The sequence below is a fragment of the Mandrillus leucophaeus genome, unplaced genomic scaffold (genome assembly GCF_000951045.1).
Source record: "Mandrillus leucophaeus isolate KB7577 unplaced genomic scaffold, Mleu.le_1.0 Scaffold123, whole genome shotgun sequence".
NCBI lineage: Eukaryota > Metazoa > Chordata > Mammalia > Primates > Cercopithecidae > Mandrillus > Mandrillus leucophaeus.
The window spans coordinates 2836233-2856084 of NW_012100654.1; the positions used below are offsets into that span (position 1 = coordinate 2836233).

The 19852-nt window shown below is 43.3% G+C and overlaps 1 protein-coding gene across 4 annotated transcripts in view; it reads right to left on the bottom strand.

The window, feature by feature from the left end:
* KALRN (kalirin, RhoGEF kinase) overlaps positions 1–19852 on the bottom strand; it is a 651545-nt gene that overhangs the window by 516027 nt on the left and 115666 nt on the right. For all 4 annotated transcript variants that reach the window (XM_011971540.1, XM_011971542.1, XM_011971541.1 and 1 more), the window contains exon 2: positions 4645–4719. In XM_011971540.1, coding sequence (XP_011826930.1) covers positions 4645–4719 — 75 coding nt within the window. The remainder of the gene's footprint in view (positions 1–4644; positions 4720–19852) is intronic.

Genomic DNA, 19852 nt, shown 5'->3' on the forward strand with positions numbered 1-19852 from the left:
CATGGTTCTTTGGAGGAGGAAATGGAGATAGGTGGTGGAGAGGGAGGAGTTCAGCCTGCACGAGGGACATGGTTCTTTGGAGGAGGAAATGGAGATAGGTGGTGGAGAGGGAGGAGTTCAGCCTGCACGAGGGACATGGTTCTTTGGTGGAGAGGGAGGAGTTCAGCCTGCCTGAGGGACACGGTTCTTTGGAGGAGGAAATCGAGATAGGTTGTAGAGAGGGAGGAGTTCAGCCTGCCTGAGGGACACAGTTCTTTGGAGGAGGAAATGGAGATAGGTGGTAGAGAGGGAGGAGTTCAGCCTGCCTGAGGGACATGGTTCTTTGGGTAGAACAGTAGACAAGAATCAGTCCAGGGTCAGGGTAGGCTTTGGGTACTGAGGAGAGGGAAATGAAACCATCACTGGAGATCTTCTCTCAAGAATGACAGTAGGACTGGGTAGGACATGAGCTTCAGGGTTGCTGACAGGGTACTAGGGCACAGCGAAAGCTCTGTTGAAAGCTTTGGCTACAGTATCTGTGCCAGGCTCCAAGCTGAGTGAAGGCAGAATGGAGCTAATGCACCATATAAATGGGGTATGCCCAGCGAGGGTGGGAGATGTCCTGTTGGATGATGACATCCCAGAAAAGAGGGAAAGGTGTTGATTTTGTTCCTCTCATATCCATCCTCTCCCAAATGACAAGAGGATATCAGAAAGGGTCAAAATAAGGGACTAAAACCACAGATAGACATATCAAGGGTCAAGATCTTGGACGTGCATAATCACGGTAGGTAGGTGGAGGACTTTGGTACCAACGAGGCTGAGCAGCAATGAAGCTCTAGGATTTGATCAATAATTGACATAGATGCTGAAATTACAGAGGACAATAAGCAGAGATGAAGTATAAGGACCCCCGATAAAGTCAATATAACAATAGACCTGCAAGATGTTAATGAATACACATCACAGACACATAAATTTTTAGGGAATGAGGTTATTCTATGGTTTGGAAAATGCCAGATTAAAAAAAAAAAAAAAAAAGTTCTTTACTGCAGGACTTTCCAGAGCTTTAAAATGTTAATGTACTTTAGTGGACATTGTAATTCTCCAAGAAGGAGAGCTACGATGTCCAGCATTTCCCAAACTTCTTTGAGAATAGAACCCCATTTTCTTTGTAGAGGATCATCCTGTGGAACTGTTGGAAAACACTTTGAGAGATGCAGGTCCAGGGTACAAAAGATTGTGCCACAGCAACATAAGGTTTCCCTGGGAACAGTGGAAACCAGTGAGGAAAACCACATTGGTGGGAGATAAGGAGGCAGAGAGGAATCATGAGGAGGTGGCCAAAAGGTGGGCGTGTATGCACATGAAGACAATAGGGTGAAATAGACCCTACATGGGAAGGCTGGATAAAAGGGACAGTGGGTGCTGTGACTTATAAGTAGTACAAAGGATATCAGAGAGGGCCAAGGGGAACTTGTGAGCTGTGAATAACAGAGCAGAATGGAGCAGTGCTGGAACAATGGAGGCTCACTGAGGGACAGCCCCAAATCCTGTCACACAGACATGCAAACGCCCAACATGCAGAAGCTTCTGGGCTGCCCTGGATTATTCCCAATGTGCGTTCCCATGGCAGCATGGTTTTCTTTTCGCCTGGCCAAGGCTGGGTACTAGCAGGGGAGGGCAGGCTCAATTAACAAACAGCCTGTTTCTCTACTCACCACCTTCCTTGCAGTGCTTTCTTCTTCTCAGAAAGAAATCCAACTGTTAAACTGCATTATTTAATTATAGGTTTCTTTATTTTGTTTTATTTTTGTGTTTTATCTTTTATGTTTTAAAAGCTCAGGATGTAAGAGTTGGTTGGTTTGGGTTTTTTTTTTTTTTTTTTTTTTTGGTTTTGGGGTTTGTTTTTGTTTTTTTAGATGCAGCCAGTCATTATCTTCCCAGTATATTCAGTGTCCTTCCCAGACATGGAAGGGCAATGTTCCCTAAGCCCAGAAGTTTCTGGCACCACAAGCGCAGGTGCAGTTGAATAAGGCTGAACCCAGGCTGTTCGGCTTACATTGGCAAATGGGGGAGAGCTATGCTCCCAGCCCCCTTCGTCCTGCTCAGGGAATTTTCTACCTGCCTCATTCCTGACTGCCTTCCTGGCCACATTGCTTCTATGAGCTCCATTAGGACTAGCCCCTACCACCTGAGAAGGTTTTTTTCTGGGGCTCCGCCCAGGGCTCTGACTGAATTTACTTGGGAAAAAATAAACCATGAACATCAAGCAAGGGTCTCCACGTTAGAGTGTACTGTGCATGCATATGCCCCAAACTGATGTGGAATAGGATGATGCTCAGAGGAATACATTAGATCCAGGAAGGTCTCCTGGAGGAGGCAAAGTAGGAACTGACTCTGGAAGGAGAGGAGAGGCTCAAACTGGCAGAAGGCATGGAGAAGGCACTGCAGAGGGAAAGAAGTGTCAGGCACAAGAGAAATGGAAGGATTGGCAGGATATCCAGGGGACAGGAAGAACATCAGGTTAACTAAGGACTATAAAAAGAAGGAAGAAAAGATAAGATTGGGCTCCCAGAGGGCTGTGGACCACATCCTTGGGAGCCCAGGCTATGGGGATCAGCAGAAATCAGAGGCCTGGCACTGCTCAATGGCCTCTAGGATTTCTGCACAAGGTCTTCCCATATGCTTAGCAAGCAAATGGAATCCAAGTTTCTAAAGGTTTTAAAGGTTGCTCACCTATGCCTCTCCCCGTACCCAAATCACTGCTGCATAATCCTGCCAAGGAGTTGTTCTGCCTGTACTTCAACATCTTCAGTGGCAGGGGGCTCATTACCTTATAAGATATACTAGTCCCTAATGGGAAGAGGCAGCTGCCAGGTCACTCTCGTCTAACAGCAATGACAATAATAAATTACTATTGCTACTACAGCTAACAATAATTACAATAATATAGAATGCACTTAGTCATTATAAAGTCTTCTGCACACTCCCATTGCATGCCTGCCCTCACCTCTCACACCTACACTCTGAATCATCAGGCTCTCGCCCTTTCTCCAATGAGGTGGGAGACAACTGCTGCTTAACTTCCCCTTTCCTTTATCCCCTTCCCACCTCCTCTTCTCTCTGTTTTGTCTGTCGCCCAACAGCCAAACCAACAGTGCCTGTGGCATGAACCTGTGCTCTACAGGACTGGAATAGCTCTTGCTCTGTGACTGCACTGCTACTTCTTGTAGATCACCAAAATCACCCAGAAATAAAGCTTTGGTCCATGAGGTATAAGCACATGGCATGTTTCTCAAAATATGATCTTCGGCTACTAACATTGTCTACCCCAGCCCCTGCCTCAGACCCTACCAGAAATTCTGATCCAGGAGGCCTAGAGTGGAGCCCTGGAACAGGCACCCAGAGTGATTGTGGCATACCTTATTGTTTGAGAATGACTGCCTTAGGGGCTCTGGCCAGTCTTTGGCTTCAATTATATCAGGGGTCACCAGACTTTTTCTTGAAGGGTCAGATATTAAATATTTCAGGCTAATGGGCCAAATGGTCTCTGCAATAGCTACTCAACTCTTGTTGTAATGAGAAGGCAGCCATTAACACTATCTATAGTAGGTTGAATTATTATTGTCCACAAATACATCATGGCAAAGACTTTGCAAATATGATTAAGTTAACCATCTTGAGATAGGGCGATTATTCTAGATTATCTAGGTGGACCCTAAATGTAGTCACAGGTATCCTTAAAAGAGAGAGACAGAGAAAGATTTGACACAGATGCAAGAGGAGAAGGCAATTTGACCCTGGAGTTAGAGATGGGAATGATGCAGCCACAAGCCAAGGAATGTCAGCAGCCATTGGAAGCTGGGAGTGGAAAGGAACCAATTTTCTCTTAGAACCTCTGGAAGCACAGCCCTGCTGACCCCTAGATTTCAGCCCCATGAAACTGATTTCTGGCTTCCAGAACTGTGCAATAATAAGTTTCTATTGTTCTAAGCCACCAAGCTTATGGAAATTTGTTGCACCATCAATGGAAAACGAATACACTCCATAAACAAATATACATTGCTGTGTACCAATAAAACTTTATTTATAAAAACTGGTGGATGGCCCACCAGCTACAGATTGCTGACCCCAGAGTGAGACATTAAGAGGTCTTTGTGCACAAGATGTATAGGAGAGAGAAGTCATATAAATATTTGGAAGTCATTATTCAGAAAAAAAACAAAAACTAAACATATAAACACAAACCCTCACTTGAGTTCCCTTTGCCAGGAAAGAAAGAAAAGGAGGAAACAAAAACTCCTTTAAAAATCTCCTGTCCCTGATCCATGCAGAAATGAACTGAAATAAAACCTCAGGGAATGTGCCAAGTGCCCAGATTCTCCAGTTGAAGCAACTCTCACAGGGCCAGGCCAGGGGACTGAGGTTGGATGGGAAGCTCGGGGAATGTCCCTTTGGTTCTGGGTGTCCTTTAGAACGCCCAGCTGGGGCCAGAGCCCTCCTTTCTCTCTCCGTCTGCCTCAGCAGAAAGGAAGCAGCTGCCCCAAGCATAACTTCGCGTCCCCTACTTCTCCCCCACTAACACACAAGTGAATCTGAACACATGTGCGCACACACTTCTTCTCTAGGTCCTTTACAAAGGAAAGTCCCACAAATACTCACCAGACACGAAGGCCACTTTTTCCTTTAGAATAGGAAGGACATCAGAAGCTTTCAAACCATCATTCCGAAAAGACCCTGTGGGAAAACAAACCAGAAGGAATCAAGGTGAGAGGAGCCAGCTGGCTGAATCGCAGGGTCCCATCCTCAGTCTCCCAATCCCATCATCAGTCGGCAAGTCCCGCCTTGTCCAGGTCCTACAGCCCAGCCCGATGGACCAGGAGAGGGTCCGCAACAGAAGGGATACTTCCACACGATGCCAGCTACAGGGGTGACCAGGGCTACAACCCCCCCGTCCTTCTCAAGCAGAGGACAATCCAAATCACCCTCCTCATGTGGACAAACCTCCATGCCCTGGGGGCAAAAAAAAAAAAAACCTGCCCTGTTGCTGTTGAGCAACTTGAAGATGGAGGACTTTTACAAAATCATGTTTGTACCTCTAGTGCCTAGCACAGTGTCTTGAACATACTCAGCACCCAGGAAATATCTGTTGAATTAGTTAACTGATATCAAGATGGATTACAAAGTCCTAAATAAAGATTTACAAAGTCCTTTTTGCCTTTCCTCTGGCACAACTATTAGTCTTTATTTTACAAACAAGGAAAGTAAACCACAAAACTCCTACAGAAGGAAGCAAAGTTGATGACAATATTCCTCTCCCCACCTCTTCCTCCCCTCCTCAATGTCATCATCATCAGTCCACGATAGACAGGAGATGGGGAGACACAAATCTCCTGGGAAGGAAATGCACTACCTTGTTTAACTTGTTCTCTTTCTAAATCTTGCTTCCCATTTAGAAAGTCCTTTTACGTTCCAGTTGAGTTCCTGTTTTGGGGGCTGGAGGCAGAAGCTCGGGGCTCCCAAAGAACGGAAACTAAAGATGTGCCTGGAGGAACAGTAGCCTCAGGAGGCAAAGGACAATCCAGCCCAGTGTGGGATGTGTGGGAAGTCAGGACCCAGCTTCCACATCCATAAACCCCAGGCTAGCCCACTGCACCCCTATCATTTAACCTAAGAACCCCACAGGGACTCTCAGGGAGAGCCACCCACGCTTACAGCAATTCGAGCTCTAACTGAGGTCTCTGTTATGTGTCACCATTAGGGATACGACACAGATAGACCCCAGAAGGTGAGCGGTTGTAAGTCAGCTCAGGGAGCAGAACCAGATACCATGGATGCCCCCTCGGGTGCCTTTCTCCACTTGGCTTATACCCTTGGGGTCCAAATTTGACAATTTACAGAGGAAAGCAACATGCTGGGCAGGACAATCCCACTCAATCCTTCAATCTCTAAACATTGACTGTTTCAAGAAACCCACCTGGGAATTTTGGCAATAAAATTCCAAGCCAGGCGTAAGATCACTGGCCTAGGGAAGTGAAGTGGGCCAACTGCACACTCAATCAAGGAGGAAGAGAGATATGTCCTCAGAATGCCAGCGTCTATGATCAGAGGTCATACCCTAAACCTAAAGCAAATTTCCTAAGTGTCTCTGACCATTTTGCCTATTTCTTCTCTTTCATTTTGCACCAAATGAAGACTGCAAGTCTTTTATTCACCAGTTGTTTCTCTTTACTAGCTGACAGAGAACTAGCTACAAGGCTCACTTTGAGAAGACCTTGAACAATAGGAAAACAAAGTAATACCATAAAAAAGAATACTTGAACTTCAAAGCCTATAAGCATTATTTTGAACTTTCTATCCTTAGTTGCTACAGATATTTATGCTCTAATTTTATCTTCTCCACAGAAAAACAATTAAATTTCACTAATAGAGGTTAATTAGGATCAATATAAATTATTATAGAATTTACAAACAGATATATAAAGTATTTTTTTATCCTTATGCAACGAGGAGACATTTAGCTTCCTTGGCAATCTATTAGGCTTTATCTGTTAGACAAGGATCTTTAATACATGACTTGTTTGTGAAAAATGATGCTTCTGTATCAAAATACATGATTTTCCTTTGTGAAATATATCTTTCTATACATTAACTTTAAAACACTTTCCTCTATGTAACCATGCACTCTACTAATTTCTATAGAAAAAAAATGTAATATAAAAGTTAAATTTCAGTCTTATCTTCTTTCAGATTATTTACAAGTTCAAAAATAGCAAGGCCCAAACTAATGAGATTTACTATATAAAAAGAGTCCACATAACTCTCTTTTCTCCTAAACTCTTGTCCTATTTTTTTCTTCTGTCCTCCCTCTTGTCCCCTACTGTGTTGCAGTACACAAGAGGGTCCTAATTCTAAATAGCCCTAAGACCTTAAGAAAGGGTTTCAAATTTGCTATAATGGAAGCAAAAGGTTCCCCATCCTATCTCCTCTCTACTCCCACCCTTGGAGAGGAAGAGGAAGCTCCAAGTCTCATCCATCACACCCACTCATTGTGCCCCACCTCTTCCTTCTCCCCACCAGGGCCCAGGACCGGAGAGAAGGTGTGCAGTTTGTCCATGCAGCTTGCAGTCATGGGCTCCAGCAAATATCAGTGCCTCGGGTTGGGCTGTTCTAGGATTCCTAGGGCTTCTACTTCCCAGGTCAGGGTCCTCCCCGACCCTGTAGAGGCCACTGCTGTGCCTGGTTGTGTGTCCACCATAAGAAAACCTAAAGTGTCCAGATTTACAAAATCCAAACTAGGGGACAATCATTTCCAATTACAACTAAAATTTTCACATTATAAAAGGATTTGCTCCAGAGTCTCTTCAAATAAAAGTTCCCCTAGTGATTTGAATTAGTTTTTCATTTGCCAAAAATTAAACTACATATAACTTTTCAACAATATATGTATTATGTAAAGCCAAGTAGAGCTAATTAGCCCAGCAGCTCAGAAATTGGTGACCTTGCATATAAAACCTATTTGCACTGGCTAAAGATCCTATGTAGCGTATCAATTCCCCCAGGGCCCTTGTGAAACCAGCTGTTGGAATATATAATAAAGGAGAAGTTCATTGAATGCTAATTCAAACAGGACCAATGAAATAGCAACATGTTTTCACTATCCGGTACATGTCTTGGTAGACTCATGGTAAATGTTCAATAAATATTTGATGAAAGAATAAATGAATGAATGAAACGCTGACCCTTCCTAAAATGACTTACACAAGGTCAATGACTTCATCTGTCACACCAAGCACTGGCTATCTGAGTAGATGCCCTCCAGGGTACTACTCAGCTCTAATACTCTGAGACTTTCTAAACCTTCTCTTCATATTTGTTGGCCTTTAAGATCCTCAGATTATCAGATCAATATGCTTTAAAAGGAAGTACTGGGAATAAATTCCCTAACAAGATTCATTCCACCTTGGGAAGATAAAACATTTCACTGGCTTCCTAGCCAATTTTTCCCCCAGAATCAGTTTATAGATGATGTTCAGGGGCAGATCACCCCATTTTGCAGGTAGCCCAAAATGCCAAAATGGGAGAAGAGTGATGGAAGAATTTTCATGAGGTTTAACCTCTTGAAGGAAGTAAGCTTACATTATCATTGCCATTTCTGGTATAAAGTATACGTGATAGAACTATTAGAAAATAAACTCTAGATCAAGCTTGTGCAACCTGTGGTCCGCAGGCCTCATGCAGCCCAGGGCAGCTTTGAATGCAGTCCAACACAAATTTGTAAACTTTCTTAAAACATTATGAGATTTTTTTGCAATTTTTTTTTTTTAGCTTTTCAGCTGTCATTAGTATTAGTGTATTTTCTGTGTGGTCCAAGACAATTCTTTTTCTTCCAATGTGGCCCAGGGAAGCCAAAAGACTGGACACTCCTGCTCTAGACCAATCATAGACCTGTTTCCACCTTTTAAAAAAAAAAGCCAGTTGAAACAGGCTTGCTACCTCTAAAGAAGGCCTGAGAAGACACTAAAAAAACCCTAAGCCCTTGGAGTTGCTGCAGGAAAAAACAAAAAACAAAATCAGGGGTAGTAACTTCATGGATCTGACCCAAGACGGGTTGTGGGTCGTGGGTGTTGTGCTTCTTCTTAAGGACAAAGGCATGCTTCACCGGCATTCAGTGCTAATCCCACCCCAATTGTGTCCTGCTGTTGTCAGAATTACAAGCCTGCTGTTCTGTTAATTAGCAAAGTTGAAATGCTCCACATCTATTAAGGAAGTACAAATTATCCCTGCCATCTCCCCAGGATTCTCCCGCATGGGTCTTCTCCAAGCCCCACTTTTGCTTCTCCTTGCTCCAAATGTGTTATGCTTACATTGCTTCTAGTCATCATTTTCCACGTTAGAAAATGCCAAACACCCTCACTCTGGCTCCCAGCCTCTGTGTGACCTTAATGGCAATGGTAAAACTGGCCCTTGAGCCACCAGCCCTGTCTGTGGTTTTTGTGGGTGTAGAGTAGCAGTATATTCCCCAGGGCACCTGTGTTCCATACTAACCTCCTTCAGAAAGCAATCCTTATTTCAACAAGTGAAGAAGCAAACAACAGAGTGGGTGTTTATAGAGCATTTGGAGGTTCAAGCTGCCAGAGTATACATGGATTGCTCTTTGTTTCCTTTTGGTTCTCAGACACACCCCTTTAATGTGCACCTATTTAGAAGTTACTATGTAAGTGTTCTAACATTGCTTCAAGTGGGCCTGAGCCCTGTTTCTGCACACTTCCCTATGCTTAGGTTTCTGCCTTTTCTTTCTGCTTCACCCTGTGGTGTCCAGCATGGGAGCCTTACTCAAAATGGCACTGAGTCACTGAACAAGAGGCTGCATAAAAGAGATCTGGCTTACAATTGAGAGGTGCAGGAGCTCATTTGGCTGGACCTTAGTTTGGTTGTAATTTTGAAATTTTCCTATTCCTAAGGTCATTGTTTCATTAATTCTATATTGAGCACTATGTGCCAGGCCATATGTCAGGCTTTGGTGGTAGTAAGACAAATAAGAAATGGATCCTGCTCTCCAGGGGCTTCCAAGCGGAGACAAACAGGTTTCCAAATAGGACAATTAAACTGTTATCAGAGACAGGATATCACCTGTACAAAATGCAAGGAGACTCAAAAAAAAATTTTTTTTTAAAAGAGCTTCTTAAAGATGAGTCCTAAAACCTTGCAACTCAAGGTAATAAGCATCACATATACCTAGAACCTTGCTGGAAATGCAAAATCTCAAGTTCCACCCCAGACTTACAGAGTCAGAACCTACATTTTAACAAGAAACTCAGGTGAGGCCAGGCATGGTAGCTCATGTCTATAATACCAGCACTTTGGGAGGCTAAGGCAGGCAGACAACTTGAGCCCAGGAGTTTGAGACCAGCACGGGCAACATGACAAAACCCTATCTATATAAAAAAAATACAACAAAAATTAGCCAGTCATGGTGGCACACATCTGTAGTCCCAGCCACTTGGGAGGGTGAGGTGGGAGGACTGATTGCGCCAGGGAGGTCAAGGCTGCAGTGAGCTGTGATCATGCCACTGCACTCCAGCCTGGGTGACAGAACAAGACCCAGTCCCAATGCCCCCCACCACACACACACAAAAACCCAGCTGATCCATATGCACATTATACTTTGGGAAGTTGTGCACTAAAGTATGTCTTTCCATTCCAGAGTCACCTCAGAGACAGAAGATGGAGAAAAGTATCCTGCAGCCTGGCCTAAACAGGACCTCTAAAATCTCATCTAACACTATTCATCACCCCTCCAGCCCCTACCATGGGAAGACCCCTCTCCACTGCCCAGAGATTCCAGAGATTCAGCCATTACCCTATAATTGTCTATTATTCAAATTCACCTCTGGAATAAAAAGGCTATCTGGGAGGTAGATGAATTCCCCCTCCAGGGCATTAAGACTGGACTACATCTTACTTTTTGGTGGCAGGAGTGTTTATGAATAACACCTGTCCAAACTGCTCAGAATTTTGGTTGCTTAAACCATTCCTTCATGTAACAGATGTTTTCATTTCACCACAAATCTTCCTTCCTACCCTCAGAGCCCTACCTTCTCTAACTACTCTCAGTACCATAAATACTGTCACTGATAATATTTACAGACCAAGATGCCATCTCTAAGATAGCCCTGGAGGACAGAGAAGCCAGTCCGTTTATGCCTCTTTATCCCAACTGCACCCCTACTCACAGGTACAAAGTCCTGAACACTGGGGAAATGCTGGACAAGAAACAGAAAGGAGGGGTGCTCCCACTTGGGGAGTTCTGCATCTGAGAACACAGTGCCCATCTCAGGCAATTCTCTCCCTTGGAGGGGAAACCCAATTTCTACTCTCTGACAATTTCCAGCCTCATAAAATACCCAGTGTCCATCTCCCCTGACACCAGGAAGCTACCAGACTGCATAAAAAACCAGTGAAGACTGTGAGATTCTGATAAAGATCCTCCCACCCTTCCCCCAACCTGACCATCCTGTATCCACTATATCTTAATTATTGGTGCCGTCATCCACGGAGCTAACCAAACAGAAACCTGGGAAGCACTCTAGACTCCTCCCCCTCCCCCATCACACATATTGATTCAGCTACTTGGTTCTGTTGATCCTACCTCTTAAATCTGTCTCTAATGTGTCATTTCCTCTGTGCAGTTTCCCTGGCCTCCCCATCAAGCTGAGCTGTCTCCAGTTGTACTTGATACTCCATCACTCCTGAATGGCATTTATGCGTTTTCGTTTACTCCCCATTAACTGATCATGATGCCTTGAGGGTAAGGAACATGTAGTATTCCTTATTCTACCCCAGAACCCAGCACAGTGCCTGTCACAAAAAAGAGTCAAGAAATACTGAAACTGACCACGCACAGGCACAGAGAAGACAGAGAATGGCAAGCTGAGATGATCCATCAGGTCAGTCTCCACAGAGAAGATGATATTCAAACTAGATTGTAAATAACAGAAGAGGCAAGGGATGGTGGGAAGCAGTACATGCCAAGGCAGAGACGGAGGGGCAAACAAACTGTATGCTATGGATGAAGAGATTTTACTCATTGAACAGAAAAGCAGAGTTACTGGGTGATGAAAAGGAGTGCATGGAGGAGGGTGGGCTCTGTGGTCTGACTCCCAACAGGGTGGACACCTAGGGAGGCATCGGCAAAGATGCCACTGTAAGTGCCTTCGGAGACTCCAAGACCCAGGTCTGTGCTACAGCAAGGGGTAGAGTTAGGTGGAATCTCGCTGGTCCCAGAAGAAGGCTGTGGCTCCTGAATAGGGCTTGGCCCAGCAGGCTCTGATCCCAACCTCCAGGTCACATTCTGCTTTATCTTTGAGGATATGGGGAGGTTGGGACTTGGCCCCTGCTGAAGTTAGTTTTAGAATAGGGGGTAGGGGCACTGGAACTTTGTCTCTTTTGATCTTCTCCCTAACTCCCAGGAGAGGCAGGAAGCATGTTTGTGGGTAACCTCCTGGGATCTGCTGGGACAGTAGCAGGCAGACAGTTCACGTGAGACTCCATGAAAGTGCAATGTGAAACTGAATCATAAAGGAAAGAGACATAAAGTCCTGGTCTCTTCTGTGTAGAAAATAGATGGGTGAGGCCCTTAGGAGAAGACACTGTCAGTGAAACTGGAGTTAGCAGAGAACCTATTAGAAGCAAGATCTTCATTCCCTTCATTCTCCCTTCTTTCATCCCCTCCTTTCCTATGTTAACACAAGAGAAAAAGAGAGGTGGCAAGAGTGGGAGAAAACAATAAGGAAAAGGAATAAGAGCAAGAGATAAAGAGTTGGAGAGAAAGATACACACACACACACACACACACACACACACACACACACAGAGACAGAGAAAGAAATGGAGGTGAATGTTCCTGTCTCCTCTTTATAGACCCTAAGGAGCTATTAAGGAAACTGTTGAAAAATGCCTCCAGTGACTATAAATATGTTCCTTAGAGTTCTCCTTACATCAATTACCACCAGCCGGGTGTGGTGGCTCACACCAGTAATCCCAGCACTTTGGGAGGCCCAGGTGGGCAGATCGCAAGGTCAGGAGTTTGAGACCAGCCTGGCCAACTAAAAGCCTGGCCATAGTGAAACCCTGTCTCTACTAAAAATACAAAAATTAGCCAGTTGTGGTGGTGTGAGCCCATAATCCTAGCTACTCAGGAGGCTGAGGCTGGAGAACTGCGTGAACCTGGGAGGCAGAGGTTGCAGTGAGCCGAGATCGTGCCACTGCACTCCAGCCTGGGAGACAGAGGAAGACTCCATCTCACAAAACAAAACAAAACAAAACAAAACAAAAACACCTACCACCAAGACAGAAAGTGTGTGCTTAAAGGAAGGAATAAACCTGGCAGAGAGAGAAAGACTGGGCAGCTTTATGTCAGCAACCAAACACACAGCAGTGTGGAGACCCACATGCCTCTCCCCAACCTGAAAATCTACCTGTGCCCAATGGGGCCAACTCCCCACAGTCATCCTTCATCACTGTCACCCACAAACATCAAATGGACCAAGGAGCATCCCCCTCCTTAGGTGGCAGGTGTGCAGGAGGGATGGTCGGCAGAGTTCTCCTCTTTGGCCATGGGATTTCTAAGCAAAGGACACCCGGGAGCCTCTGCTAACTTGATTTCAACACAAAAAGGGGAAAAAAAAATGTGTTCTTCCTTTGGCAATTGCTAAACATTGAGCTTTTCTAAGCAAACTGACCAGGCCTCCTGTAAGCTGAGGCAGCAGCCATGGACTTGGCTATAACCAGGTTGGGCAGCCTTTACACTGGAGAAAAGCAATGTCTACCTTCTCTCAACTCTGATATGCATTTGAAGTTTATTTTCATAAATGACCATCTTCTGCCCTGCACTATAGTGAGCTGGACAGCTTCCTTAGGGTGCCTGCCCTAACTGCTCCATCACCATCTGGGCTGGACTCACTTGTCTGCCTCAGTATATCACTGGCATGTACCTCCCTGTTCTGCCATTGTTCACCACTGCATCTGGCTCCCTCACTAGACTCTAAGCTCATTGAGGGCAGAGGCTGAGTACTTCTCTCAATAGCTTTAGTGATTGGTACACAGCTGGCACTTAATGAGTGACCCAGAGGCAGAGTTTTTCACATCCCAAGTGTCACGACACCTTCTACATAAAAAGTGTTTAGTAACTGCCATGTCTCTTCCTCCCATGGTGCTTCTTTGTGCTTATTTCTACCTCCGTGTTCATCTTTCTTTCTCTCTCACATGAACTCTAATTGAGGCCAATTTCAATATTAACTTTCTAAAGTCAATATTAGCTATAAAGGCCTGGCTAATGGGCTACCTTTGAGGAACGGAAATTTGTAACACTTTCCATTGCTACATTAGCTCCATTAAAGATCACTAATAATTAGCACTTTAAACACACGGGTAACGCCTCTCTAAGCTCAGCTAATGAGCAAACCATTTCTGTTTATTCTTCACAAGATTTAATATTAGCTCCAGTTGAGACCTCAGCTGCAATACACACAGGCTTATTCACTCTTCCTCCCTCCCTCCCTCCCTCCCTCCCTCCCCAGAAAAGTTGACATCTGGAGTATGGTGCAGACACAAGAAAATGGCCACTTCAGAAGTGATTCTATCCACCCACTGCGTTTGTTTTGAAACTGATTGTTTTCTAACTCACCAGGTTATCTGAAGTGCTCATACATCACAGGCAGTGGTGATAGTGGTAGATTTATTGTCTTTTTTGTTACTTTAAGCACTGCTCTTGGATGGTCCTCAAAGTAACACAGAACATTGGCTTGTCAGTGATTACTATGATCCAATTGTTGAACATTAGCTATGTATTTGCTATTATAATATATTTGGAGAGAGTTACAAAGGTGCCCAGGGGCAGAAGGTGTGTGCTGTGCAAGTTCAGACATAGAAAAGCTTTGCTCCTTGGGACCCTCATCTCAGTCCCCCTCCCTTTTCCCCAGCACAAACATCAATAATATTAATACTTAATTTAATCAGGGCATAAAGACTAGTTAAACATGAAGTTGCTGACTTGAAAAGCCAGTTCAGGGCTCTGTCATTATGGAAGGCAGTCTGGCAGATATCTAAATATGAAATTGTCCAGCACCTATGGGATGCCTCTCCCCTCAACCATCTCTCCAACCCCCATGTGGGCGGCAGTAAAGTAGCAATGGCTGACCACAGAGTTTAGGGCAGAGGACCCTCACAGGCAGCTCCTGGAACAGACCCTCTCACACAAGCCCAGAGTTTCTCCCCACTCCCAGTTGTACTCTTTCTGATTCTACAACCACACCACTCCTGCTCCAGTGTCCTCACCATGACCATCAATGAACAATGTCACCGGGATACACTGGCACAGACTGGGCACAGGTCCACTACATACATGGAACAACTAGGACCAAAGTAACAACCAGGTTTGCAGAACTGCAGGTGCGGTCTGACAGCTGAGAAGGGACACATCCAAAGGTCATTTTACTGAACAAACTAGCAAACTAAAGCACCCTCTCCCCACGGCCAGGACATGTATGCCGCTGTCCTTGGTCCTGAACTAGTGTGACGCTGCTACTTGGAGTGGCTGCTGTCCATGTTGTCTTAGGGATATGTCAACCAAAAGAGAAAGAGGCAGAGATGAAAGAGATGTTAAGATATATCATGGAGATAAGAAATGTGAAGAAGCATTGGAGGAATATACATATAGAGAGATTACAGAAGAGAGGTTTGGTATTGTTTTCAAATTATTGTAGTAACCAAGAAACAAAGGTCTGTGTACGTACCCCTACACACACACACAGACACAAACATACCCAGATCACATGGAAATGAGACAGCATGAACCCTGTATGTCCCCTGATACAATGTTCAGGTATCTAGATAAATTGGCTAACCATATCTGATGGATTATCCATGGAAAGATTCCTGGAGTTTTAAGCAATTTTTGAGTCCCTACTTAAGTTACTGCCTTGGATATCCAAACATATACAATTCAACTCAATAAATATTTATTGAGCACCTATATGTGTCAGGCAAAGTTACAATCACTGTGGGTACAAAGGTAAACAATATAGAGTTCCTGACCTTAAGGGATTTTTAATTTAAGGAAAGAGTCAGACAAACCAACATGTAATTTCAAACCAACATGTAGTTTCAATTTCAAACCAACATGTAATATTCAACAAATATTCAGATAATCCAAAAGAGATACTAAAACTCTAGCTCTAAGGAAGTCTCTAAAATGTGAAAAAGCAGTAACAAGAGAAGAGGCAATGGATTATGGGATCATCACCTAGGTCCTAGATTGGACAGGACAGGTGACAAGTCTCTGGTGGGTCTAGGAGAAGAGAGAGGACTAACTAAGACACAATGGGGTTTTCCCATGACCTAGACCCTATCCATAATAACAAAGAGATGAGTTAATGTTTGCTGGAGACAAACAACAAAGCTTCCCCTGTGGACCTAGCATAACCAGGGCCCAGCAGAAGCTAGAAAATTTGCCATGATTGGGAAAATATTTGACTCACGATGTCTGCTATTTCTTTAGAAAGAAGCATAACAATGTTAAGTGCTAAACAGGAACTCAGGGATGATCTAGGTATCTCATGAAACCAAAATCCTTCTCCAGAATTCTGGAGGGTAGACTGGGTAATCCTCAACTCTACTCACCAGAGGACAGACTAAGTTATACTTTTTACCTGACAAACTGAAGCAGGCCTATAAACCCTGCCTCAAAATGTATGTGGTGGGGGAAAGCCATGAACTTCATGAAACTGTATGCAAACCATTGCATATCTGTCCATACGTGTCTATTCTTCTGAGAGACAATCTTTAAGTACAGTTGTCAACAGATTTTCAAGGGGATCTATGACACCCTAAATCATTGAGAACCACTAGCCTAGGGCAGTCACAGTGAGAGTCTACAAGTTACCTTGGGTTCTAACCACTAGATCCTATTACCTAGGCTCTGCCTCCCTCACAGCACACTTTATGACACTCGTGGTTTAGCTGGAATCCAATACCATGGTTGGGTTGGCAGAGAAAAAATGAAATGATTTTGATTCCTTAGCTAAGATAAATGGAAACTGTGGCAGATGGTAGAAGGTGAAGGCTGTGTGAAGGATCCTGTGCTGTAAGAATAAGCTTTATCAGAGGTGGTTCTCTCTCATTATGGAGCTACTAAGAGCTGGAAGAACTGAGGTTAGTTGAACACAAAATGAGTTTTGTAGACACCAAGGCAGTAAGCCTTCCAAACTGATGACACCCCTGCCATTGGAGGGATGACAACTTGACCCCAGGCCCTTTCTCGATTCATAACACTGTCAAGGTTAGAGCCAGCAGAAAGGGTTTGCAAACATGTTTAACAAGATCTGCTGGAGCCTGGATAATGGCAGGATAAGGTTTCTGGAGTGTTCCTAGTGAGGCTGGAACCATATAACACACCTGGCCATTACTTGCTCAACGTGCTGTCTTCTACTTAAGACAGCAAGCTCTCCCAGGACAGGCATGTCTTGAGGGGAAGATCAGAGCCCTGAGTCAAGCATAGACTTTGGACAGAAGTCTGACTCCCAGCTCCAGTATTTATTAGCTGTGTGTCCTTGGACAGCTTAACCTCTCTGGGTCTCTGTTTCTTCACATGAGATAAGAATACCTACACTTCATAGGCTGTTAGAATGATTAAGGGAAGAAAATTGAAAAACCAGACACCTACCTGACACTAAGTAAACATAATGCTCACTTTTCTCTGTTCATCTTGATATCTCCTTCATGGGGCCTGACACATGGTAGATGTTCAATAATAAGTACTGATTATACGAATGAGTGAGCAAGTGAATGAGTAAGTGAATGGAGTAAACTCAGAAAACGGCAGCTAAAAACTGCCTCCTCAACTTCCCACTGCACACCTGTAAGCCACACCGCTCACACCCATCTGTGTGCGTCCTCTGAATTTTTATTGTTTCCCTCTGCTACCCAATCTGGGCTATTTGGCGAGCACTACAACTACTCCTGCTCCCTTACCCAGGTGCCCCAGATGTAAAAGAAAGCCTGCTGTTCCCGAAGGAAGGCCAGCTGCCCAGCTGATTGTGCATTTGTGCCTCCTCCTGTGGCCAGGGGGCTATGGTCAGGGGCATCTCCATGACCATAGCTGCCAGCAGCTGCCAGCAGCTGGCAGGCCTTGTTCCTTCTTTTCCCAACTCCTCTTCCCCCTGCCCTTATGAGACTGGGTTCTACATAAAGATCTACAGGTCAAGGTGGCATTTCTGAGAAGCATGCCTACTGAAAACACATCCTGATAGCGGGGCCACCATCTGAGATGAAGAAGCCACCACATCTACCTAGTAGGCAGCCTTCAGAGCCCCATGGGGAGAGGTCTGGGGAGAGTCATTGACCTGTGAGTCTTTTTCTTAGTTGGACTTGAGTTGTCAGGCTATAGTAAGTAGGGGGAGTTCACAGAGAAAGAAAAGCTAGAGAGGTTATGTTACCCTTAACACACAGAGCTAGGTGTGCAGGCACAGGAAAGTGGTGAATACAAATCCAAGCGAGTTGGATACTAAAATCTGCTTGCTACACGTAGAATAAATGTCCCCAGGTTGCTTAGATTCTCAGTTCCACGCTCTCTGAAATGATTTTCTCACCAACTCCCCAGCACTCATAATTCTCTCCCAGTAATCTTAGCAGACCTCTAAGAGGCTGGGATATCTGGTCCCCTGCTCTTTCAGCTCCCTGGAAAAGAGGAGTCCTTGCCATGACTAGAGAGCCATGAGATTGTCTTGTCCATGGATAAATGTGCATGTGTACTCAGAACATAGCCTATATGCTAAGAATAGAATAATTTTAAGTTAGGGAGTAAAGAGATTTATGATAGCTTCATATATTTCAAAAAATCAGAAACAACCTCAAATATTCAACCTCAGGGAAGTGGTTAAATAAACCATGGTATATCTACTCAGTGTATTCATTAAATATTCATTAAATATTATACAAATATAATATCTTGGGAAATTTCCTGGTATATTGTTAAGTATGAAAAAGATTATAAAACAGTTATGTACAACCATATCTCAATTGTACATATAGTGTCTGTGTTTCTGTGTGTATAAAAACCACACCTATATGTACATATATATATGTACACAGCAGTTATCTCTGAAAATTGGATTGCAGATTTTGTTAATGTTTCTTTAATTTTTTCTATGTCAGATTTTTCTTATTTATTCTTGAAATAATTGGAAAAGAGCAAATTCTCTCTTTTGTATACTGATCCTTCGTATATAGAATATCTGTAAAATATTCATACACTCAAAAAGTTTAATAATTAGGTTGTGGTTATGATAACAAGTCAAATAGCATTTTAAGAGCAACCTTATTTAAAGTTTAGAACAACTGTGTTACACAGCTGTTCACTCTGCAATGTGATCCTGTGGCAAATAAAAAATGGCTACCATTCATCACAGATAAAATTGTCTTATGACTAAAAGAACTGAAGTCCAAATGAGCTGTAAAAGGAAACTCCATTTTTCATTAGGTATAATTTTCCATGTATGCAAACAGGGTTTATCCCTTTGAAATGCAAGATATAAAAGAAGATTCAAGTAAAATAGAATTCAAATAAAATCAACATGTTTTTAGATTAAAAAGCTAAACATTACAGTGGATATCTGTTGAATGAATCTCTAAGTACCCGCTATGTGCCAAAGGGATTTTCGACTAGATGTTTACCTATAAAAACAAGTAGATAAAAATAATTAAACTTTTTTTTAAAGATAAATAATGGATTGGTCTTGCCCTACCAGATATGAAAGTATATATTTTAAATTCAATTATTAAAAGGTAGAGCAGACACAAGAATTAACATACAATGAATGGAGCCTGAAACATAGCCCTAATACAGATCTGGCATATTTTAAAATCTAATGCATGGTAAGGAAAGAATCTAAAGCAACGGAGAAAAGATAAAGTAGTCAATAAATAGCAATAAATGGCACTGGAAAAACTGAATATTTGGAAAAGAAAAATCCAGTTAATCCTGACAACTTCATACCATACACCAAAATAAAATAAATTTTAGACAGATTAGAGCCCAAATGTTTAATATGACATTTAAAAAAAAACCTTAAGAGAAAGCATGCATGGTCATTTAACTGATCCCTGAATAAGAAAGAGCTCTCAAGGCACAAAAGTATTTAAAGAAATCAGAAAGGAAAATATTGATGGTTTTGTTTATGTAGAATTTAAACTATATGTCAGATTATAAACAAAATTTAAAAGGCAAATGACAAGCTAGGAAAAGTGTAGCAAATACGATAGAGAAAAAATTACTGCTCCCTATTTGAAAAATGGGCAAAGAATATAAATA